The sequence below is a fragment of the Parasteatoda tepidariorum genome, chromosome 2, assembly GCF_043381705.1.
Source record: "Parasteatoda tepidariorum isolate YZ-2023 chromosome 2, CAS_Ptep_4.0, whole genome shotgun sequence".
Lineage (NCBI taxonomy): Eukaryota > Metazoa > Arthropoda > Arachnida > Araneae > Theridiidae > Parasteatoda > Parasteatoda tepidariorum.
This window is the reverse complement of record NC_092205.1, coordinates 26,628,951-26,655,363: the sequence shown is the minus strand read 5'-3', so window position 1 is coordinate 26,655,363 and position 26,413 is coordinate 26,628,951. Positions and strand designations below refer to the sequence as shown.

General features: G+C 26.3%; 1 protein-coding gene across 3 annotated transcripts; it reads right to left on the bottom strand.

Moving 5' to 3' along the window:
- Positions 1-551: 551 nt before the first annotated feature.
- LOC107443032 (thioredoxin reductase 1, cytoplasmic) lies at positions 552-26,413 on the bottom strand. 3 transcript variants are annotated; one of them, XM_071177348.1, is made up of 17 exons: positions 25,914-26,360; positions 24,339-24,399; positions 21,971-22,063; positions 18,463-18,686; positions 17,222-17,294; positions 17,031-17,099; positions 16,860-16,910; positions 15,420-15,562; positions 14,165-14,280; positions 13,337-13,562; positions 10,847-10,933; positions 10,685-10,761; positions 9,457-9,610; positions 5,667-5,774; positions 5,391-5,486; positions 2,755-2,889; positions 552-1,120 (listed from the first exon to the last, which is right to left on the bottom strand). In XM_071177348.1, the coding sequence occupies exons 3-17, from the start codon at positions 22,056-22,058 to the stop codon at positions 1,058-1,060; spliced, it is 1,710 nt and encodes a 569-aa protein (XP_071033449.1). In that variant the 5' UTR covers positions 22,059-22,063; positions 24,339-24,399; positions 25,914-26,360; the 3' UTR covers positions 552-1,057. The 3 variants fall into 3 exon arrangements, with proteins under 3 accessions (XP_071033449.1, XP_042901593.1, XP_042901591.1); XM_043045659.2 differs by lacking the exon at positions 21,971-22,063 and having other exon boundaries at positions 26,293-26,413; XM_043045657.2 differs by lacking the exon at positions 21,971-22,063.

The following is a 26,413-nucleotide window of genomic DNA, read 5'->3' as shown; positions in this document are numbered from 1 at the left end:
TATATAATATGTCTGACTTCATTTTGAGATGGGTGCATAAGTGAAAGTATCACCTGACTTTAAACCAACATGATAGGACAGGTATATGAATTTTTCCACAATTTTTTTTTACAATTAAGTAATCAAATCAGACATTAGTGCTTGCAACTTGGGTAAAAACAGTGTTTTAACTTTGAAGATTTAGGTTTTTCTAGATCACAAAGATTTAGGTTTATGGAGATTTTAATTTTTTTTTAGATCGTCACATTCATATACATTTATTTTCATGCTATTAAATAGGAAAGTTTATTGTTTTGAATGATATTTACTTAAGTCACATAAAATATATCACAATTTTGACATAGTGAGTAAATTATTGTCTGCACCGCTTATCTTCACAAGATCTTCTTTATAAATATTTTTAAATAGTTAAGTTGAAAGCTTGTAAAAGCATAAATTATTTATTTCATTACATACAAAATGCTATCAGTATATAAGATATCTTGCATTAAAAAAAATTGGATAACAAAAGTTTAAAGAAAAACATTAAACTATAAAAATGAAATACAAAGTAAAAATCTAAAGATTTTATTTAATCAACAATGATCTTAGCAAAAATTCAAAAGGTTGCAAAGAGTTCTAACAATTACAAAGATATGAAACTTTGGTTGATTTTACAAAATAACTTTTTAACAAGAAGACAACACAAATGCTAGAATTAAATAAAAAGTGGTGGAAATTACTAAATAATTTAAGAATTAAGTTATAGATGTATCACATTTAATGACAAAAAATTTTCTTGCATCTAATCATCACAAACAGGTACTTATCACTTACATCTTTAAACTAATAATGAAATTAGGGAACATCAAGCATCTTCCCACCAATGCAATGGTTTGCAGAAGAGCCGTCATAACATTTTAAAAATCCTAATTCATTATAAGTTAGCATCTTAATCACCTACTGCTGCCGAAGGGTTTTGCTGATACACTCGTAAAAGAGAATGCTCGCACGGTTAAAAACATTCTACAGTTTTGAGCCACAAAAACCCTTCTTTAGGCAACAGTAGGACTTAACCTCAGCAACCAGCTTGAAGAGAAGATTTCCCAGAGCTTTTGGTCACTGACATTGTAGTAAATATCTAAAAAGAAAAAAATAATTTTGCTTACTTAGAATTCAATCAATGAAAAAAGAATACTTAGTATGTTACTTCAAAAAAAATAAATAATAATAATAATAATAATTGAGCATACAAATTTATATAATAAGATATAGTTTAGATAGATTTTTATTTGGGATCAGCATATTCGAAAGTTCCAATTACATTTAACCAGATTTATTTCCCAATTTTTTTTACAATAGTAAATACACATTAACTCAGTTTTTTGAGGAGTTAATTGAAATTTCATCTAGAAATAAATCATTATTTTTTTTTCTCTAAGAATCCAAAAGTTTCAAAAACTTTTTTAAACATTTAAAAAGACTACCAATATGAGAAGATTTTTTTCACTTGGAAGAAAAATCAATAAAACCAATAAATAATCCTCAATATGTTTGTACCAGTCTTAATTAAGTAGTGATGAAGAGACTTTTCATATGTTATTATTAGATATTACACACTTTTCTTTTTTAAAATATGTAGATTTTTTTTAACTGGAAATCTTGCACCATTTAATTAACAGTAGGTGCTGCTTAAAGATGGATGGAAATTAACTAAACAGCTAATAGCATGTTAATTGCTATTAGCTGTTGAGCTTTTTGACAATATATGTATTTGTAAGAACAAATATAAATACATATAGGGTGTTTCACAACTTATGGGCAAAAATTTAAAGAATTTAAACTAAACAAGCAATTTTTACCATACAATGAATATGTGGAAAGCAAGCAGTGAAACACTAGGATGTATCCATTACAGTCAGAGAAAAACCAAATGAATAGAGGAGATACTTAATTAGCTGGACGAAAATTAAATGATGTGAGCCACCAATAACGTCACAGGTGTAACATCTTCATTACTACTCTGCAGTTTCTGTAATGTTCGAACAAATGTTGTCAATAAAATTAATCTACAACCTCTTTCATTCATTTGGTATTTCCTTATTCCATGTGACAGTAACCTAGTGATCCACTGCTTGCTTTTTGTCAATGCATTGTATGGTGAAAAATGCTTGTTTAGATGTTTTTTATCACATTTGCCTTTAAAATATTTGAAAGTGAGTTTCAAAATACTCTGCATACTGTCAAAAAATATATCGAAGATAAAACTTTTGAAAAGAACAGACAAACAAAAAGGGAAAAATGCATAATTATGTTTATGTAACAGGGGGGAAAACTAATATACTTACATCAAATAAATAACATGTGATTTTTAAGTTTAAAAATAAATATTAATATTTTGGGACAAATTTTTAATTATTTGTCTGTTTTTGTTCCAAAGGGCAATTTTTTTATATCTTCCAACTCACTTTAAAATGGAATTTTTTTTTATCAAAATACAATTAGAAATGTGCATTGATTTTTTGATACCCTATTTTTAAAAGTAATCAAAAGTTATAATAGAATTTAATAAATAGTTAACTATAAAAAATAATTAATCCAAAAGTAATAAGTATACGAAGTAAATTCTCACTCGATCAAAGTAAGTTTTTAAAAAAACTAGCATCTTTTCTGGCTTGCTCAAAATACAAATCTTCAGGTTCAGTGCAACAAAAACCTGAACTTATTTCTAAAAAGTTTACAAAGAGTACACAGCAATAAATAGTCAAGTCTTACTTCAGCACATGTTGGATGGATTCCTATTGTTGCATCAAAGTCAGCTTTTGTAGCACCTAATCTCATGCCTAACGCAAATCCTTGAGTGACTTCTCCAGCATTTGGTCCCAAGTAATGAAATCCTATTACCTTTTCCTAAAAATACAATTACATAGATAACAATGTAGAATATACATAGCTAACAAAAACAAAAAAAGACAATACTTTTTATGATATGGAAATTTTACAACAATTAGTTCACAATTTATCAAACATTCCATTAATAGAAATTTTTAATGACTAATAGAGAAAATAAAATACAAAATTGTATTACACTAACTACTAGAAATTCAACGCTTAAGGGCCTAGAAGTGTTTCAGGTTTACTTCCCACCAGTTATAATTATAATAATAATTATGCAATAAATTTAACTGCAAATATGACAATGCACAGTATTATTGCCATACATGCAACATTGTACCCAGTAAGTTAAAGTGCCCCACCATGTTTACTGCATTCTTACATTCACAATTTCAAGTTGCAGAATATATTAAACTCAATTTTGATAGTTGTTAAACATATTCTTGAATAACAAATAGGTTAGAAACTCACAAAACAAAATTTAAATATTCTTGAATTAATATAAAAATAAAAATGGTCTAAAATCATAGAAAGGTTTCAAACTAATTATAATAAGTTTAAAAGTATATTATTAAATATCAGTCTGAATTTTTTGTTATTTAAAACGCTAGAAGATCTCAGGTTTCGTAGTGATTTAAAATAAAGTCACATTTTTAAAAAACTCACGGCAGTTTCTAATACATTACATACTAAATTGTTTATTTTATGAAGAGCAAAAAAAAAAAAAATAGTGCAATCAATTTGATAATGTTTGTTTTGTGCAGCATATTTCTTTAATTCCCCACAAAATTAAAAAAGAAAAAATAGGCAACAATCAGCACTTTCAAATAAAAAAATTATCAAAAATGTCTTTAAAAAAAACAGTGCAATATCAGGAATGCTTACAAATGGTAACAAATCTCAGAATCTGATCTTTCTTGACTTCTGAGATTTTTCAATATAAAGATAGATCAAAATAAGTTATAAGAAAACTGATAATTATAGTTATCTTCATGCGACAATTAATTTCTTCAAAACTAAACGGTATATATATAATAGGCATATAGTATATATAAATGGCTAAAGAATAAATGCATACAAAAATAAACAAAAAATTTTTAAAAAAAAACTTGATGTTACACATCCTAATCTGGATAAAAAAATAGGAAATTAAACAATTACTTTAAAAGTATATACCCTGATATACTGCTAAAAATATTCAGAGCATGCACACATCTCCATTGATAATTAGCTTATGTTTATAAAAAGAGCTTCTTTCTGCCAGATATGTGAATGAACTTAAAGTTAGTTACTTATTGTTATGTCAAAGTTTTTTTTTTTCTCATCTTTATGAACTTTTAATTATTTTCCTTTTAGAAGTAAATAGTGTGCAACTAATTTTTTTATTTATTTTGCATGCATTAATTTGTATTAAAACGTTAATATTCAATTGTTCTATATATATTGGGCTATGTTATCGAGGGAAGTTTCAAAAGGTTATTAATTAAAAAAGAAATTATTTATATAATACAAGGTCCAAGGTTTGCAGCATAAATTTTTTTCATTATAGTGCATAATACTCATTTAAATTATCTCACAAAAGGCTAACAACTACTATGATTTTAGCATTATTGTTAATAGTTTATGAATATTCATAAAATAGCATGAACATTCACTAAAAAATCTTGAAATAAGATGTTTGTGCCTGCGAGAACTTTATATTTACCATATATTTTGGTGTATAAGTAAACATCCTATTTTTTATTACAAGATAACAAATTTCTGGTATGTTAGCTAAAGGTAAGCTAAATAAACCAAATATGTAAATTTTTTAAATTTAAATATATATATATGAAATTAATTATTAAATACTTAAAAAATTATTGAAATAAATTATTTAAAAAAATATTTCTCATAGTTCTCTCTGTTACATTTGCCTTTAAATAAAGATGCATAACATTATTGAATCTGACACAGTTTGGAGCCTTTAAATTAATAGCTTTATGTTATGTTTTATAAGTTTTCATTGTGTTCATTGTTTTTCTTGTGTTCTTCATTGGAATACCCTTGAATAAATTATCTTAACTTTTTTTATTCTTGATTTTCAAACTATTTTACGGAGTAGTAGAAATTTAAATGCAAAGCTTTCAGAATTTTTGAGTAATTTTGCCAACATTTTAAAAGCCACACCATGAAAGAGCTGGAACAAAGTGGCATAGCAGATGAATTTTTAAATTATTTACAGTGGTGTGGAAAATAAGTTTAAGTGAATAAAAAATAATACACTAAAACTTAAACTTAGCTACCACTAAAATAAATTTTAAAAGCGTAGAAAGTTGGCAGTTCTGTAGAAGCAATAAAACTGGGGGAAAAAAAGCATGTCTTAAAAAAGATTTTCTTAAGATACTTTTTAAATTTCAGGGACTTTCTTCTAAAATAAACAAAAGCTATGAGTGATTTAAATTGAAAATTAATATAAAAAGGCAATGCTAGTGGAGTTAGCAGCTATAATAATAAAATAAAATATAAAGACTTACATTATCAGTTTTAAGGCATATTAGTTTTGCATAACAAACATTTCCTTCTCTGTGTGCTACAGTCCACTCGAGAGGTGTTAGGTTGGAATGGTAGACCTGTGTAAAATAAATAAACATTTGTTAATCATGAAGTTAGCACTATCATACAAAACTATCTTGTGGACAGAAAAGGAGCAACCCTGCCAATAGATAAATAAAGAAGTAGCAATTAAAACATAGAAAAAAATTATCTCTGTAAATGCTGGTTAATAAAATAGCTAATGGTAAAGCATGTACCTCAATATTTTCTTCTCCATAGGTGTCTATTGCTTTTTCTTCAGAAAATCCAATACATCCATACTCCAAAGGAGTGAACACAGTAGTTGCAATATTATTGTAATCACACTAAAATATAAATGCAAAAAGTTAAGGAACTACAATCAAGTAAGAAAAACATTTAAACCAGACAAAAAATATTAATGGTATTCTTTTAAAGACGGAATTGAGAATTAATGTCCAAATTTTATCATTGAATTGCTCACATTAAGTTTAATACTATTTAATTATTTCTTAAATAAATAATAATTTCTTTAACGTTACCTTAACCTTTTGCCGAATAATACATTAGATATGATCATGATCAAATATATGTAGAACATATCATAAAAATTTTGTAATAAATAATACATATACAGGAGCATACTTTAAGAAATTTAAGAATTTATGGACACATGTCTGTTACACATTGATTTTGAATTTAAAGTAAAATCTATCAAAAATCAAAGAAAAATTTTAAAAAAAAAATGATTTTCATGTAGTAAAATAATATACATTTGTCTAAATTGATTTTTATTGTCTAAGTAGGAAAAAGGAGAAATAGACAGAAATTATTTGCAACATTAACCCGTTAAGATTTATCTTCTATGTTGACCACTATAAATTAAATAACGCAGGGAAAATAATTGAATACTATTGCAAACCATTATAATTTGACTGTGTGGTAAATAAATAATGATTAATTTCCTATTCTATTGATAGTCTACTAATATTGGTGTGACTAATATTTGGCCTAACCCAGCTATAACTATTTCTATACAATTTCAAGAAACTAGATCCAAAATAAATTGAAAAACCATAGAAATAAAAGTTCAAGATATTTATCTACCCTGAAAATATTCACAAGGGTTTATAAGTCATGTACGATTGTCATACAAAAATAATCATAAAGTATTTTTTATAATTATAAATTTAATTAATATTACATTTAAGCATCTTCTTGATAAATACAACCAATGAAATTTTTCTCAGTTTAAATATATTAGAGAGCAAATTTATTCTACATCTTTCTACAACTGCTTTATATACTTACATAAAAAATTAACCACTGAAATTTAAGGATAAAAGGTTTGCTGCAATGTTACGATTTTATAAAACAGTAATTTTTAAATTCTACTACCTACGCATAACTTTGGGGGAAAAAAGGAAAAAAAGAAGAGAAACCTTGAAAGAAAGAACCTTGGTAAAAATCAAAAGTTATCACTAGCAAAATCATGGATTCCTCATTCATTCAATATTTCATAGTGTCTAAATTAACATTTTTCCTTACATAATTTTCCAGCAGGAGAAAGTGCACTGTTTTGAATCCATTCCCTTTTCATTATTAAAACAGCGTATATTGCTAAATTTTCATCAAAAAATACCTTTTAAGAACTCAAAAATAATTTTAAGTACTTAAAAAAATATCAAAAATAATGTAAGTATACCATTAATAGTATTTTTTCTCCTTATTGTTAAAAGTTCATTTCATACATGAGAATGTGCAATAACTAGCTTCAAATAACTCTATTCTTGGTTACATTAGCCATCATGAAACATTTTATGCATAATTTTAAATATATTCAATATTGTGTTACTAATTCTATTTTTTAAATAATAATTACTTTACTCACATTAACAAAAATTAATTTCAATTCAAAATTACAATTAGTTAAACTTGAATATGAAAAAGTTATCAAATGTGTTAATTAGATTTAAATGAAAATTATTTTAAAATAAATATACTCAATAAAACATTTAAACGATTACTATTATAGATCATACTAAATTGATAAAGATGTTTACAAAATTAAGCAAACTGAGAAAAACTTAATAAATTCATTTTAGATATAAATTAGTGCAGGGTCCCTGAATTTTGTCTGGTGGATGGTCCTAATGTAAAACTCTCCCGATTAAAAGATCTTAAATTGTACTATTTTTTTAAACAAAACTAATAAAAGGTAGACAAAAATTTTTGGGTGGTGAAGCTCCGTGATTGCTGACTGCTCAAGCCTCTTATGAAAACACATAATTTGTGCATTATCCCTTAGTCAAGTTTAAGGATTCTGATCAAGAAATAGCGTAAGAACATAATAGACTTCTCAGTCTTGAAGACACTTAAGGCAGCAAAGAAATGAACAAAAGAAATAAAATTTCATTTTGCCATTTAGAAATGTATTGGGGAAATATTTTGGCAATGTTTCGTTAGTCCCCACAATCAGGAAAAATTCAAGAGACTTTTGGTTCGATCTTACAGAATATGAAGCCTTAAATCAGAAATCTCTTGCAAAATGCAGTACAGTTGATGCTTGAGTGCAGGAATCATTTCTCTCAAATCCTGTTTAGTAGACCGGTAGCCGCTAAAGCGTAAAAGGATTTGCCCTTTTGTACGGTGCAGATAAATGCAACAGAAGACTGAAGTGCATTGTAAAAACTTTGAATAGAACATTGCAGAAATTAAGCTTCTTGTGTAATTCATATCAAAAATTTACTTGGCAAAGGGAAAATCTTATTTTAAAAAGAAAAAAAATTAAGCACATTTAAGACTTTTAAAAATGAAAATCGAAAATAAACACCTTTATGCACCTTTTAAAAATGCTAAACGGCCTGTAAAATACTACAATTTTAAGTTTCTATTACTTAAAAATTAATCTGTTTTCCATTTTCATTTTAAACAAACAACTGCTTGTTAAAACATGTTAAAGATAAAAATTACCTAGTTGTGTTGTATTACACATTAATACAACAGACAAGAAATAAAAAAATAGCTAAATCAAGGTTGCCAAATAAGTGATTTTTTTGAAAATCAGGCAATTGCTCTTTAATTAACATTTCATTAGTGTGTTGTAAGGACAGTATAAGAAGCATATTACCATACTTATAAATCAAAAATTTACTGAAATATTCAACTTTTCCTTTATTAATTGGTGCTTTTTGAATCATAGATCACATCATTCTTAACAAAAATCAACTACTATAAAATACTTATAAAGCACGTCTCAAATTTTAACTAAAAATTTGTGTTTTAGTAGGGAGCGGTTAAACAGTATAAATTACAATCTGCAAAGTTACAAAATTACCATGTTTGACATGATATTTGTCGAAGTTATTAATAATCATATTTATAAAAAATATAAACAATGTATAAAACCAAATAATTTAATTAAATAGATTTTAGAAATAATTATAAGAAATAAATTTCTGGAATGTATATTCGATAACTTTTAATGCCCGCATTTGCTATATGTTTGTTTTCATGAAAAATGTCAGCACTATAGCAACATATGCAATCAATAAACAGTAGACAAACAAAATGAAAAAAAAAATGGAATAAAAATATGAAATGTAAAGGTATGAGAAAATTTTCTTATGAAACAAACAAAAATTTTCTCAATCTTTAAATTATCAAAAGAAAAACAGAATTATAGAAAATAATGTCTATTCTCTTATTAAGCCCATCATTTTCCTGGTTTGCGTACATTACTAACCAGGAATAAAAAAAAGCCATATTTGCTATATATGATTTAAAAAAATTATATTCTTATAAGAGAGGGTAATGGAAGTGAGCACTCATTTGGTATTGAAGGAAATTGCAGGGGACACTAGTTCAGTTTAATGCAGGACATGAGTTCTATTTACTACCAGTACCAATCTGTTGAATAAATATACAAATTGGATAGTCACAATTTAGTAAAATAATGTTTAGCTAAACATTGGACAGAGATATTACAATTTCTTAAAAAAATAATGATGATTGAGAAAAATAATATACCTGGGTAGAACTATCTCCATACAATCGACGAGCAAGCAGCAATCCTGCCTCTATTGCAACAGGAGTCAATTCTGGCTTTCCCTCCAAAATATCACCAATTGCATAGATGTATGGAACATTAGTTTGTTCATTCACGACAGGAATTTTACCATTTCTAAAATAGAAAGTTATAAATGTAAAAAATTTCTGAAAAAATTAATACAAATCATTATAATCTGGTAAGGATGGCTGATTTAAACCGAATAAGTTTCAATTTTTTAAGAAACAAAGCCTGCTTTTTTAAAAAAAATAACCTCTCAAAAATTTAATTTTTCATTATTTATTTAATTAAAATACTTTTAGTAAGAACAGAAGATGTCTAAAATTTCTTTAAAAAAATAGAGTGTCACCAAATTAATATTCGGATAGTTTTAAAAATAATCGAAATAATGTAGTTATTGAATTGTACAAAATAGTATTGAGACAAAAAGTGAAAGAAACTTTTTTTTTTCTAGATAAAGATACATTATGACTGCTACAATCAAAAGCATAAATGGGAATGAAGTGCAATACCGAATACTTTTACACTAGTACTATGTACTCACTCCTTTTGAGAATTATAATAGTACAGAACTATAATGGAATATTTTAATGGAAATATTAAAATAGTATATATTTTCATTATATACTATTTAAGTTAATGCAGCATTATGTTAATAAGTATACTATAAAATGTTAATGATTATTAAAGCATTAGAACTAAAATTCATTTTTAGTATTTTATTTAAAGCATTGCTTGATTTAGCATTCTTATTTAATTCATAAATGAAATCATGATTTAAATCAGTTTATTTAAAAAAAATGTCAGTAATTTAAATCAATTGCTTAAAAAATAATTAGTTAAAAAATTTACATACCAATATAAATAAATGATTTAAATTTTAATCAATTTAAATTCTAAAATTTTCAAAGTTTTAAAATTTATTGCTATTAAAAAGCTTCAGTTAGAAAAATCATGCTAATATTTGGCAGTCTAATGAACTCCATCAATTTTGAGTTGAAATTCTAAAAATTTTATAATGCTTACAAATTTTTCAGATTGCAAAACATTTGCGAAAATAGTATATTATTCAATGAAAAACATTATTTTATATGATGTAAGAACTTTTAAAAAAAGGTTAAAAAGTAAGGACTTAAAAAAATAAAAAAAATACAGCCATGAAATAGAAAATAAATAAAAATTACATACTTGGGATTAACTTTTACACCAACAGTTTCTAATCCAATTCCAGTAGTACAGGAATCACGACCAATAGCAAATAATACCTGAAAAATTTGTCGGCAATAAATTTACAAAAAGCATAACAAAATAAAGCATAATTGTATCAAGAAATCAAGCATGATTACTTACTGTATCATATTCATCAGCAATTTCTTCACCTGATTCCATTTTTCCAGTTACTCTTAACATGTGTTCAGCTGATTCATTTTTCTCAATCTATAAAAGAAAGCAATTACAAACATTGTGAGAAACAAGATATTTTGTACATATACAAATGATCCTTATTTTTAAGAGCAAGTACATTGAACTTATGAAAAAAGAATTTAAAAACAAATTATAAGACACGAAAGAATAACAATATATATTTCTATAAAATAAAGATTAAATAAAAATTTTTAAAAAAATGCCCTAATTTCATAGGTACAAGATACAAAGCGTAAAAAAAAAATGTTTTATACAATACACATCAAGTCTGAAACATCCTTCTTACCAAACTTTGGGCCCCATGACTGCAACGATGCTGGAAATTGCTGCTGATGCCCTGAAATTGCCCTGTATTAACAGGTTATTAATACAGTAGGGAACCGATTATCCGGAACGACTATTCCGGATAACTGATTTTTCCGGTTTTCTGAGTCGCTACAAAAAGCCGTTTTTCTTTATTGTTAAACCCAACTAAAAAAAAAATATTTGGAAATAATCATGAAAAAACGAAGTAATACACTAGTGATTGTTTCCAAAATGATGGTAACGTAAACATCTTTCAAAAAAGAAAGAAAAATCTTATGAGGAAAAAAACATTTTTAAAAAAAAAAAAAATGGCGGGAAAATCTATCAAATCTCCTTCCGGTTTTTTGGTTTTCCGGTTTATTGATTTCCGGATAACGGTGTCTGTACTGTAGTTGTTTTTCAGCCCCTTTTGTTGTCACATAGTAATTGTTAAAGATGATTGGACTTTCCATTTATTGGCCACTATTCAAAATTACTTCGCCATGTATGTACATTGTCTATGAAAACATTTATTTCATGTTGCATAGTAGACCTACTAAGCAACATTTGAAAAATTGGACTGAGAAACATTGACAATTCTAGGTGATCCTCATTAAAATTGGGAGTTAGTCGCTCAATCAACAACACTGAAATCAGGCATTCGTTTTGACTTGCTCTGTATTTCATAAAGTTATGAATTTGGCAGACTAAGCTTTGGACATGAAATTTTGTTCAGATAATGAAACAGATCCTTATCCTTATAGTCAACAAAATTACAGCTTCAATCAAATTACAGTCTTGTTAAGGATTTAACTAGGGAGCAAATTTAGGAAAATATTTTAACAATATAATAAAAATATTTCAACTAAAATAAATGGTTGCTTTATATACCATTTTAATATGATGCATTGTTTTCACTACAGCGCAAGAATCTCGCATATTTTTTTCTTTTCTCGCATTAAAAAATGATTAACGCGAGAAGTTCTCGCACTCTATTAATGAATTTCAAAATGAGCTAATCTCGCGAATTTTGGAAAAAATTTCGTCTTCCGCTATTTTAAATGAAATCCGTTTCACTTTTCTTCCTTGATCTTTCCTTATTTTCAACATCGGTCCTTGTTATCAAGCTTTCCTATTTATCAGTATTGTTCAGAACCAGTGCGAACAGCTGAACACAATGCACCCCCGAAACGCTTTCAGAACACATTTCTCTTCAACCACGTGTTAACCGTAGGTAAGGTTTCTGCATGTAAGACGTTTAAATTTTTTGAGCTTGAATGTAAGATGGACAAATACCTTGTTAAGGCAACATTTTCTAGTCCGTAACGGACAAATGAAAATGAAACAAATGTGGGTCAAAACAAAACAAATACGGATATTCAATGGATACGGATCAAATACTAGCATGAAGTAAGAACATGAAAATAACTTAAAATAAGCACTTTTTAAGCACTCAAAAATTATTTTTAAGCACTTATCGCTGATAGAGAAAAAAAAAGTTGACAATGTTTAGTTGGTCCTCGCAATCAGAAAAATTCAAGAGATTTTTTGATTTTATTACAGAGGTCAGAAAATAAAGTCTGAAATAGAGAATCTCTTGCAAAATGCAGCAGGGTTGCACATGAGATTCAAAAATCTTTACCACTGAATCCAGCTCAGTATACGCAAGTGCGGACCCGTAAGTATTTCATCAAACATGTAAAACAAATGATGTTTTCATACACTACAGACCAGTGGTAAGCCGAAGTAGATTGGGATTGAATTAATTATGAAAACGCTAAATAGAACAATGTCTTTTTGCATAATTTGTTGCAAAAATCAAGATGGTAAAAAAAAATATCAAATTTCGAAAAAGGAAAAATTTAGCATTTTTTAAAAACACCAATGGAAAAAAGCATCCTTTAGGGCTTTTAAAAAGTGAAAATAGAAAATAAGCACCTTTAAGCACTTTTTAAAAACGGTACGCACTCTAAATTACCATTTAATCATAATTTATTAAATCAATTTATTAATCCATTAAATCAATAACAAAAAGAATAAATGTATCAGAACAATTGTATAACAAACTTAATAATTTCAAATACTGTTGAAGCTTAAAAGCAATTTTAAAATCGAAATGTATGTATATACCTTTGTAGGAACACAAGGTCTAAGAAATTTTATGCCTTCCCCTTGCATGTAGTTGCCAATTCTTTCAGCCATGTCTTGATCAAAGCCTCGAAGCAAGATAGAACGGACCATAACAGTGACATCTAACCCAATGCCTGCTATAAATCCAGCACATTCCAACGCAACATATGAAGCTCCAATAACTAAAGTTTTTCCAGGACTTTTCTCCAAAGAGAAAAGATCATCACTAACAAAGAAATAAAATAATAGCAATAAACATTTCATATAAGTATGTTAATATCATAATGAGCATAATAGCTAATAGACAAACAAAAATGGAAAGGAAAAAAAATTCTATAATTTGGCGTACTAACTAGAACACTATTGCAACAGTGTATTTTTAGATATTAAAATATTCAAAATAATTTGAAGAAATGTATTGACAAACAAATTAAAGGTTTAAAAATTAAATTAGACAAAAGAAAAGTGCCACATAATCAAGATTGCCTAGTTTTCTGTCATAAATTTTATTTTCTAAAATGTTTGCATTTTTTATTTTTATTTTAAGCATGGAAAAATTTCTATTCAACATATAAGTATATTTTCATATTAAAAATTATATAGGTTGGCTTCATTGTGATGAAGTTAAAATTTAATACACAATATAATGAGAAAATCTCTTTTTTTTTAAACAATGTGCATTCAAGCAAATGTAAAACATGCAATTAAAAGTTTGCCTAGAATGTCTACATTAATTTTGAATTGACTTTTGAATACAATAAGGAAATTACTTGAATAAGCTAAACTGACACTATTATAATTATAGTTGATCTAATGACAAATATATACCTTGTGATGCCATATTCCTTGGCACCTTCAATGTCTGGATACCTTGGTCTCTCTCCAGTGGCAATAATAAAATTCTTGGAAGACATATGAGTCTCCTTTCCTTTCTTGTCAATAGCCTAACAACAAAAAAAAGAATAAATTTTTTTCAAAAAATAATAATCAACAGATAATGACTAATAATTTAAATAAAATGCAAGTGCCTATGAGACATTAAAAAAAAAACATTATTAAAACAAAAAATAACGTATCATTTCCAACGAGCATGCATTATAGATAATGTAATACAGTAGGGAACCGATTATCCAGAATGATCGGGACCATCACTATTCCGGATAACTGATTTTTCCGGTTTTCTGAATCGCTACAAAATGCCTTTTTTTAATTGTTAAATCCAACTGAAAAAAAAATTTTGGAAATAATCTTAAAAAGAAGAAAAAACGATGAAGTAATACACTAAAGATTATTTTCAAAATGATGCTAAGGTAAACATCTTTCCAAAAAGAAAGAAAAATCCTAAAATCTTATGAGGAAAAAAAATTTTTTCTTAAAAATGGCAGGAAAATTTATCGAATTTCGTTCCGGTTTTTTGGTTTTCCGATTTCTGGATAACGGGTTCTGTACTGTATAATCAATAATGCATGCATATTTTTAATAATGCAATATTGCACTGCATAGTTCTTCTTTTGCATGTTTAATATGAGGATATAGTTTGAATTAAAATTGCTTGCTTTGGATCATTTAGAAAACTCCACAGCCTTAGTATGTTAGAAAGTGAGTGAAAATTTGTTACAATTTCAGCTAAACAAATAGTATCTATGAAAAAAAATTAAAACAAGAAGTTTTCAAGCAAAGTTATGTATGCATTGATTACTTAAACAAGTAAGGTTAAAAATAAGGATTGCCATTTATGCAATATTTCTGCAGACTTTTTCAATTTTAAAAACAAAACAGATATATCCCATCTCTTTGTTTTATTATGTTTTTCTAACATGTTACCCTTTCCCTGTTGCTTAAACAAGTTTATCCATGTTTGTAACTTTTATTATGCACCTCTTTGTTTCCCTTTTTATTCTGCATTTTAATACTGAGGATGATTCTTAGTTGTTGAACCATAACTGCAGATATTTGTTTTTACAACTAGTGTTCATGCATATTGTAGCTTTATTTTCATATACTACACAAAACACTCACTTTTTCTTTTTTGGATGTCATATGTGTCATTATTTTGTACGTGACATGGATAAAGTTTATTTACCTTAATTTTGTGATCCTCAACAAAGACTCCTGAGGCATTCAAGTACTTTACTTGTTCAGTTCTTAATTGCACTTTATAATTCCAGTTAAGGGATCCAATATGATTCTGCACATTTTCTCGCATAGTTGCCCAAACATGTTCCACTGAAAGACACATTATAATCATCACATTTAAGAGTTTCCAATACAATTTTAGAAGAGACGATTGTAATTCACACAAAAAAAAGATCCAACATAAATTACGAAAATAAAAATGGGAAAAAAAAAGCATTTATATTATTTTACAGTCACCAGTTTAAATCATATAATTAAATTGTTGATTGACTTTACTTGTTCGCGAAGTTAAAAACAATTTTTTTTAATAAACAAATCATTGCAAGAATATACAAGGCAAAAATATTATGTGAACAAATTCACACAAAGAGCAGTAAAGAAATATAAATTAGGATGACACGCACATTTTTTAAGCAGCAGGAAGAAAAAAAAAAAGGCAACAGTAACAAAGAGCTAGAAAACTGTGGAAAAACTTTTGATGCCAATTGACATAAATGCCTATAAAGAATTACTTTTTTTTTAATTATTGAACAGGGTGCGCAACCAAATTATTCAATAAAAAATAAGCACCTCTTAAGCACTCAAAAAATATATTTAAGCACTTCAAAAAACTATCATAATTAGGCAGGATTGGATAGTTTTTGACAATTGACGGTTTTATCTTGTTTTAACTGTCATGTCAAAAAAAAAAAAAAAAACCTTTTGGCATTGTTTGTGACAATAGTAAAAAATCATGCAATTTTGAATAATGTAAAATACACTACGGACTATATTCATACACTACGGACTGAAAATATGCCAAAATAGATCGGGGTTGAATTGATTGTCAAAACGTTGAATAGAACAATGCATCTTTTTGCATAATTCATAGCGAAAATCAACATGGTTAAGGAAAAATCTCATTTTGAAAAAGGGAAAATTAAGCACTTTTTAAAAACACCCAATGAAAAAAGCACTCTTAAGGGCTTTTAAAAAACGAAAATCAAAAATAAGTACCTTTTAAAAATGCTATGCACTCTGTTGAAGGAATGTATTTTTGAACATTGATAAAATAGTTAAGTAATTTTCCAAATATTAACACATTAAGGAGAGAAGAAAAAAACTAAATCAGTATAAATATTTTTAGTATAAACGGAACTAAAATTAGACACCAGAAATTTCTTTCAAGATTTTGACAATTTTTTTTCAAAAACTTCTGGACATTTGAAACACTAAGATTTTATCCTGATTTTCGGTTATTTTGAATAAAATTCTCTGATATATCCTTTATTTTTCTAGATTGATAAAACTCTTTCCTGCAGGCACACTGATCTAATTATTTTCTGTAAAATCTTGTATTAATATAAGTAATGATTTTAAATTAAACACATTGTCTAACAGTTTATACCTTTATCACCATAATTCCATCCAAAATGCTTTGCATCCTTAAGAGATTGGCCTGAAAAATATAAAAGCTAGTGTTGCAATGAAAATTAATAATACCAAGTACAAGATTGTATTTAAAAAAATGATTTAAAAAAGTTTATTTAATGTATAAAAACATTAAAGTCATCCTCACCTAACAAAGCAGCTTGATGCATTAATTTTTTTGGAATGCATCCCACATTAACACAGGTTCCTCCAAGACCTGTAACAAAAAGAATCAATATAACACATTAACGAAAAACCAAAGTTTTGAAACCAACCAACAAACGAAAAAAAAAAATAATATAATTTTGATTAAAAAAAAATAACTGAAGCTTTACCCACCCCAAGTTGTTCCAATTGGTGTTGGCTTAACAAAGTCTAAAACAGCAACTTTTTTACCTAATTTGGCAGCTTCCTAAAAAACAAACAATTTTTAATTTAAAATAACATATGTTAAATACATTTAAAACAATATGTTAAACATTATAAATTTTAGAACACTATTCAAAAATTATCTTCATCAAATTCAGATTAAATTATTCTCAATATACATATATAATTGCCTGTTGTTATGCAGCCAAATTTTTTCTTCCGAGAGAATCTGATTTGAAGATACTTCGAGCATCTCAGAAATTATTGAACATTGCAAAATCTAAAGTCGGTAATGATCATTGCTTAAAAATTTCAATAAGCATTTTCACCTCTGCTTCGCTGCTAAAGTTCGCCATTTTGAAACCAATTAATATTAGTAACCAATTAATTTATTAATAAGAGGCTACTCTTATTATTATTTGTTATATTTTGTTAATTAATTTTAAAGTTATATTAAAAATTATTTGTCCAGTTCCTTTACAGCAACCTGCCCATTGAAGTAAAATAATTTGTTTTCTAATTTAATATCTTTCTAAATATTTGATTCTTTTAATTTAATACTTATGAATAACAAAAAAAATGTAAATGATTTCAAATTTTGAAATTTAAATTTTTTTTCTGGCAGAAAATATTCAGCAAGTTTCTTTTACTTTAACACAGCATTATACCCATAGTTCAAAATAAAACATCAGTATAAAGCTTTACTTGAAGCAAAAATAAAATTCAGTGGAATAAAAAAATAAACAAGAAAGAAAGGGGTCTAATAGTTTGTTGTTCCATTATTTAAAGATACAGGAGTCAGTTGTTATTCTAAATGAATTTCAAAATTAAACACAGCTACCAAAACAAATTATATAAATGTAAAGCATTGAATCATCAGCAAATTATGATCAAATAAAGCATATTTATCATTTAGCATTCTTTTTATCTTGGTTATCTTTCAGATTATTTATTTTTAATCTTTAATATAATAAGTTTTTCTTTTGGAGGTTTACTATCACTCAGAAGGTGAACTTGGATAATTTTTTAGACATATTTTTCTTATGATAAATATTTAACAATTATTTCTTTAAATCAGATAATCTAAAAGTTTTAAATTTGATGCAACAATAAATGAGGAAGATAATATATTTAATAAGTAGCAAGTCCTAAACAATCAATTATAATTAAAATCAAAAGTGATCATTGAAATAAAGTAGAATAAGGTATACTTTAGATGCAGCTAGTCCTCCGGATCCTCCCCCGATTACAATTAAGTCGTAATCATATTTCTCGTCAGTGATGTCCTTGGCTAAACACTGCTCGAGTTTTCCGCTGCTGTGAGCTGCCATAGTATCATCACATCCCCCTATGTGCTCTCGCTTTATAAATACTTGAGGAACAGAACTCCGGCCTGTTCTCAAGGCCATAGCTTGCTGCATTTGGGATCCATGCTCTGCAAATAAAATAAATATAATGCAGGGTTCAAATATGAAAGTAGCCAAAACAAATAAAAATCTTTTAAAATAAAATTTATAAACAATTTGAAAAATAACAAAATAAATGCTGCTTGAGTAATCTAAAGAAATCTTAACAAAAAAAAATTTATGCTTATTTCAAGCTAATTGAAATAATTACAGAAAAGCTTAGCAGAATAGAAAAATAAACACTTTCACATTTTGAAACATTTGCTTCAATATTTTTTCCCCCCTTCATATCTTTAAAATGGGGTGCATTGAGGTTCAATGCAAATTCGAAACATTCTCTTTTGCCATATATTTATGGAGTCAGAGATCAGTGTAAGTGCAAAACATTTTTTTTAAAAAGCCTTATCTTTAAATAAGATGGTTTCAATGGGAAACGATGCTTTGAGAGTTACATTTGGAAATTTTGATACATTTAAATGCTTTCATTGAATTTATTACAATCGTACTTAGCATGTTCTTCAATTAGGAAATAATTTCCGTTTAATTAGCATCATAAAATAAGATAGAGTTTTTTTTCTTTCAAACGATGAACTGTAAAACTAAAATAATAAAAAATATTTAACATTTTAAAATATTTTTAAATTAAATTAAACTTTTTTTTTAAATAGCACTTGCAGCATTATGCCCAGTATTATTAATTAAAAAAATTTTAAAAGACCTAAAAACCCCAAGTAAATACTTTAAAAAACTGGATTATGCATACATATAGATAAAAAAATTTTTTTAAATTCAATGAATGTTTTAGATCTTAAGATAAAAAATTGTGAATAATTACACAATTTTAAGTGGCAACACCAGAAGTGAAAGGGAAAACTGCATTATAGCTTTTTGTAAAATAGTATAATTTACAAAACTCAAAGTATAAAAAAATCATAATTAGCACTATACTAACAATAAACTTTTTAGGAATATATTATAACTAATGAAAATAATATCTATAATTAACAACCTATTACATCAATGTTACAACAGGGTAATCTAAAGAATTCCATTGCTATTTGATTTTTTGGTGAAAAAGCAAAAATAAAAGTATAATGAAAAAGCTGCTATATAATGAATTTTATATAAAGGAAGAAGTCTTTATGAAATAAAGTAGCCACCAAGAAATGAATTATTGATTTTTCTCTTTTCTTTCATGCTCTTGTCACCTAGGGTAACAACCTTGTTATAAAAGAGAGACAAAATCAATAATATCCTATAAACCTACATAAAATGGATGGATTAAACAAACAAAATTAATTAAGTCTACCAAAGTCTATTGGTTCAATTGATTTTTTTTTTTTAATTGAAGGTTGAAAAAAAATTATAAAAAATTTGTTTGAGAAAAAATTCTATAACAATTTTATGTAATAATAATCATGGTAGTTATTTTCTTAGCAGGTTTATTAAGCTATGCAATAAGTTCCAAAACTTTATGCCACAGCACCATGAAAGGCTGTGAAATTAAATCCATTTTACCAATACTTTTCAAAATTGTTATTATTTTTAAAAATAGAAACACCCATTTCAAAACCTATGGGTGTTCCCAATATTAAACAGATTTTACATATGGATTAATTGTATTTTTATAAGTTGCTATTAATAAGAATAAGTACTGTTTGAAAAATAATTGTCAAAGGCAAAATGTGATGGATTGCGTCAAACCAAATCCTAAAGTTTGATTCATTGTGCCGTAAAGCATAGCAGATTCACTAGTCATACTAACATATCTCACACACACCTGTCCAAGAGTTTAATGGAGGTAAATTTATTTTCTTTGTAAAGGCTCACAAACTTTTTCCTTCTAATTACAATTATAATAATTTAATGGTTTTTAAGTATATTTGGCATATTTAAAGGAAGAAATTGCTAATGGTTTTGATTTCCATTAAAAGGAACCCATTCCTTCCAGAGCACTGGGAGAAAGCGGGAAAAACCCAAAGAAAATGGTGATAAACTAAATTGACTAATAAAATTGTCCTATAAAATAGCATAATTATAATTAATAAATGAAATTTAAAAAAAAAAAGAATTAATAAATAAAATTTAATAGTATATAATTTTTTTCTTCCAAAAATATTTATTTTCACATTGTTAATTTTAGTTTTTATACAGAATTTTAAAATCTATATAGCCTATAGTAATAATAATTCATTTTAAATATTGATTTATGCTATCCCTATAAACTAAATGATATAAAACAAATTGACAAGTTTTTCTCCTTACATGGAAAATTTTTGTAATTAAATTATTTTTTAAAAATAAAAAATTTATTAGCAATTTTCTTTTCTCTCCTAAACCAAACCAAAAGTTTTCACACTTCTACTAATTTTCAATAGAAACTCATTTGCACTATGGGATATATTCTGTCCCCGTGGAAAAATCATACTTCTTAACATATGAAAATAAACAAATTAAACTTTTCGAATATAAAATTTTAGGTTGAAATGAAAGTGAAAACAAGAAAAAATTATAAATAATAAGAAAGAACTATTTTTTTAAGAAAATTGATTGTAAAATTATATATTTTTCGAAGCTGACAAGAAACATTTGTGAATATATTTTCTATTCAGCATTATTAAAATAAAAATACAAAAATGATATGTATCAATCTTAATTCAATTCAACACGAATGAAGATTAACAATAGTTTAAAAAATATTATTTCAGATGTGATTGCTGGAAGAAGAAACTTTTTGAAACTTATGGTTAGATATTTTCACTCTTAAAAGATAAGTTTTTTTTCACAATGTAATTAACAAAAAAAGAACTTTCTTGTACATAGATTATTTCTTTTCAATTAAATGAAAAATATTAAATAATAGATAATGATTCTTTATTATAATGATTCTCAGATAATGATTTCTGATTACACAAAAGTAACAGTTACAAACTTTAGAAGAATTCAAAAATATAGAGCTTTGTCAGAAAAAGAGTTCAAAGCCAACAAATCTGCGTAAAAAAACAATTTATGTCTTACAGGAACAAAATTCTGGAAGAAAAAAAAAAGGCTTGCAACTAGGGAAGGAATAATTTTCATGTTATGGCAGTTTATTAATTATTAAACTTACTATAGAATAACAGAAATCTGAGAAAATTTTGCTGAAATTTAAATTTTTGATTCACCGAAACCCATGTGTCAACAATCTTGCAATTCCCAAAATTCTGCTAAATAGTAAAATAATAATAATAATAATCACCTGCAAAAATTTAAAAAAAAAAATTCTTTTTTACATTTGTGCTCACTTATGTTAAACGCTGATAAGTCAACTTACTTAAAATATTTAAAGTCAAACTGCATACTATTGCAAGAATTTTTTTTCTTGTGAACTTTATCATTTCTAGTATCATAAGAATCCTCATTTACACTATAAAATCAAAAAAGCCAATGTTTAAAACATTAAAAAAAATTATTCAATTAAGTTAATATTTAATTTTTTCAAACTTTTCCTGACATAATTTACTGGTTAGCTAAGAACTTCGTTAATCAAAGGATAAACGTTGTAAAAAAATGATAATTGTTAATACATTTTAAATGACAAATTGTACTTTTATTTCAAAAAGTAAATGAAGTTGTTTTTTAATAGAAATTTATTTTTTATAATAATAAATGTCAAAAAATATTTATCCTTTTGTTATAAAATTAATTTGCTGTGAAAACTAAAGTAATCTTGAAATAATTATTCAAAACTTGTTGTAATGAAGAAATATAATATTTTAACAACTTAAAAATTATTAATTTGGAAAAAAAAGGTAATTTTCAAAAAAATAATATGTACATACTTTCACCTTTTGCTGAAATATACAATATAATAATATAAAATGAATAACAATACAACATATAATGACTAGTATGTAGGGCAATTTTCGATGCATATTTACAAGAGGACTATAAAGCTTTACAGTAAATTGCATTATTTGGTACCTTAATGTATTATAGAATTAAATTCAATGTCTCAAACAATTATACATTTATAGATAAAAAAAAATAAAAAATAAAAAAAAAACAGCTTGAAAACCACAATATTTAGATGAGCTTCATTAATATAATATTTTATTTATTACAGAGACCCGCAGCAGAAAAATTTTGAATGCTTTAGTTTCTCTGTGAAATAATAAAGCTTAAGCTTCTCAACAATTATACCACACATTTATGAGAGCTTTTGAGTGTCAGATTTTAATTTGAAATCTTCCTTCTTGAAAGAAACATTAAAAAAAATATAGTATTAGCTTACACAGAATATAAATTTAATTTAATACAGAGTTGAATTATTAGTTAATCCTTAAAAAATTGAATTTAGCAATTGCTGTTAAATCATGTAATGTATTTTAATGAGGAGAATAATCTTTCTAGAGCAACTTGACTAACGAACAATGCATCAAGAGTCTCGAATGCAGGATATAATGAAATTGCTGGAGCCCTAGAGATTGAGAAAATTTAGAACTCCAGCTCCAAGAAAAACAAAACTCTGAAAAACCAGCATAGTTATTATGTATTAAAAGTTTTAAATGTAAGATGTTATGAGACAATTTTTGAGAGTGCTGCATCACATGACCAGTTGTTAAACTAATTATGATCCTCTTCAAAGGAAAACTATACTTACTAAAATATTAGATCTGTTCTCCTAATAAGAATGACATATTTCTTTTTTGGCTGTATTAATTACGTCTAATACAAANTCCAGGGTTTAACACTAAAAAAACGGCTTTTTGTAGCGATTCAGAAAACCGGAAAAATCAGTTATCCGGAATAGCGATAGTCCCGATCGTTCCGGATAATCGGTTCTCTACTGTACAAACTTTTTGTTAAAACAGTCCATCACATAAAAAAAAAATTTTTTGGAGGTACCTAAAAAAACTTACTGAAAAAGTTTCATATAGTATTATTAGTTAAATAAATTATATTAAAAAGAACATTTAAAAAAAAAAAAAAAAAAGACTAAAAAATTTACGTAGTAATGTAGCAACAACAGCTCTTTGCTAAAAATTTTAGTGAATTTTTAATACAGTTTTAGAGCCTGAAAAATTTTCTACAACATTTTTTTAATATATTATATAGTATAATGCAAAAAAAGGCGATAAAACTTAATAATGTTGTTGCCATAACTTTCTGTTTGAAAGTGTAAAGTATCACAGCAAAGTTTCTAGGTTTGAGAAATCATTCAAGGAAAAAGCTCACAAGCAAAAAATAATGTAATACAAACTATAACTTTTAATAACATTGTTGCAATACTTCTTTATTTAAAGTGTTGAATACTATAAAGCTTTTGCAAAACTAAATTATCATTATGCAACTCAAACTGAACCAGAACGAGTAAGAAATATCCGATTAAAATACAACTAAACTCAAAAATATAAATTACATACAATTTTACTTATGTTATAAAAAATAAAAGATTGATTTTTAGCGTCTATTGAAAAAGAAAATTGACCTTATCAACAGTAAAAAACTGTTTAAAAAAAGGATTTTAATTAATTTATAAAAAAATCAAAATATAATGTTAATTTTCATTTTCATAATTTTATAGACCAGTTAAAATTTATAAAAACAAACAAATTGTACATAAAAAGAAGTTTTTTATGTATAATAATGTTAACCACAAAAATATTTGTTTCTTTTAAAAAATAGTTCAAATGAATTACCTAAAGTGTCCAACTCCAAGGCAAAGTATTTAACTCCTAAAGAATTGAACAATTGCTTAATCTGTAATGTAAATAAAACATAATATAGCAGCAAAAACGCAAGCGGAGCAGAACACTAGTAAAACACTAGTATTTGAGTTGAGTAAAAGTAAAAACATTGTTTTAGATATCAAATAAAAACTATAACTAAAAACATAAAATAACTTCAGGTGCTTTAAAATCTTTAGTTGCTTTAATGAGAAGCTGCAGAAGTAGAATACCACCCTTCCAAGCATAATTTATTTGAAAGCCAAATTTAAACTATTGAGATTATAAACTAGAAAACCTTTTCCTAAACTAAGAATCCAGATAATCAATTAAAAATTTGATTATTCAACTCAAGGTAACCAATATTCATAACAAAAATAATTAACAATTTTGATACAATATAAAGGAAAAAAATTACAATAGATGATAAAAAGCAAAATGTTTAAACAATAGAATAGTTCTGGCTTTCTTTTTTCATTTTATTTGATGGCTGAATTCAGACTTCAAATGGGACAAAACTTAGTCCAAGAGGATTCTTTTGTGGCCAATTGCTCCTTGTTTTTAAAAATAATTAAGAGCATGCTAAAACGCAATCTCTTTGCACTTTTTTTTTCCTTCATAATAAGTCAACTAACCAAAAATGATTAACTGATCTTGAAAGCTTTTTTTCTAATTTAAATTGAAAATTAAAAGAAAATAAACATTTAGATGACAATTTAAAAAAAAGAAAAAAAGAAAGAAGATATTTATTTAAAAAATAGTTTCTAAATCACCTATAAAATTAATATCTTCCCCCCTCCCAGAAAAGTAACTTATAAAATTTTAACCAGTTGAGAATAATCCCAACAAAGTAAATATTTGTATTAGTAATCAGAATTAAATCTATAAATATTACCAGTATGTCATTATTATTTATGCAATGAATAATTTTTTTTTCAAAATGGAATATGAATAAAAAGAATGTTTTTAAGGGTTGGAAGCTTATTTTTATAAAAAGGGACCATTTATTTGGATGAAAGTAAAAGCAGGCTAGGCTGACCTTACAATACACTAGGGAAAAATACTGACTAATGCATTATTTGAAGTATACCAATTTATGTATTCAGTAATAATTTCCAAGATAGTAATGTACAACCAAAATAAAAACTTTATTTAAAGAAATTCCTCTATAATTCATTAACATCAGAGCTATTGAAAATGCACCAAATAGTTAATGTAAGGAATAGTTAATGTTAAGAAATTTCATAACTACCTCACTGGTTTTATGTGAAAAAGTAGGCTCATATCATTAAAGTTTGAATTTAAATGTATAGGGAGCTTGACAATTTATAGTGTAGCAAATAAATAACTTCTACATAAAGTTTTCACTGCGTAGAACTTATCTAAATTTTAAGTAGGACACAAGTTTTAATTGCCCAAAAATTATTTTTAGAGTAATTATAAGAGCATGAAAATGAAGACAAAACAAACACATAATAACATTGAAATATAGATAAAAAGCAGTTTATTATAGTAATTGAAATTATGAAGACATATAAATAACAATACCTTTTGACAGTACTGGCAATAAGTTTTACTAAACATCATAACATCGTTATTGTTTATGTAGTTATCAATGTCCGGCAATAATTGTTTTGGATCATTAATAGGAGCCATTTTTCAATAATTTATTTCGAAATAACATAGGATTGTAAAACGAAACGAAGCTTTACTTTCAAATGAGATTGCTCTTCTTATTTCAATAAAGAGGCTAACTTAACAGAAGAGATTTCACCATTGAAAGTAGGCGCACTCCACGATATTACGTAAACATGTATATCTGAATGAGTACAGTTAAAGTGACGTAACGGTGAAAATAAAATATATCTAAGAAAGTAGAACCAAGGTTAAGTCGTTCGTAAATAGTTGAAAAACTCTATTTACTTACAAAGGAACGGATTCAACTCAAAAGTTGAAAAGATTTGATGTACTCAGCAATTCGATGTAAAATCCAAAACCACAAAGAAAAAATCAACTATCTGCATTTATATCATCCTGACCCGGAAGTA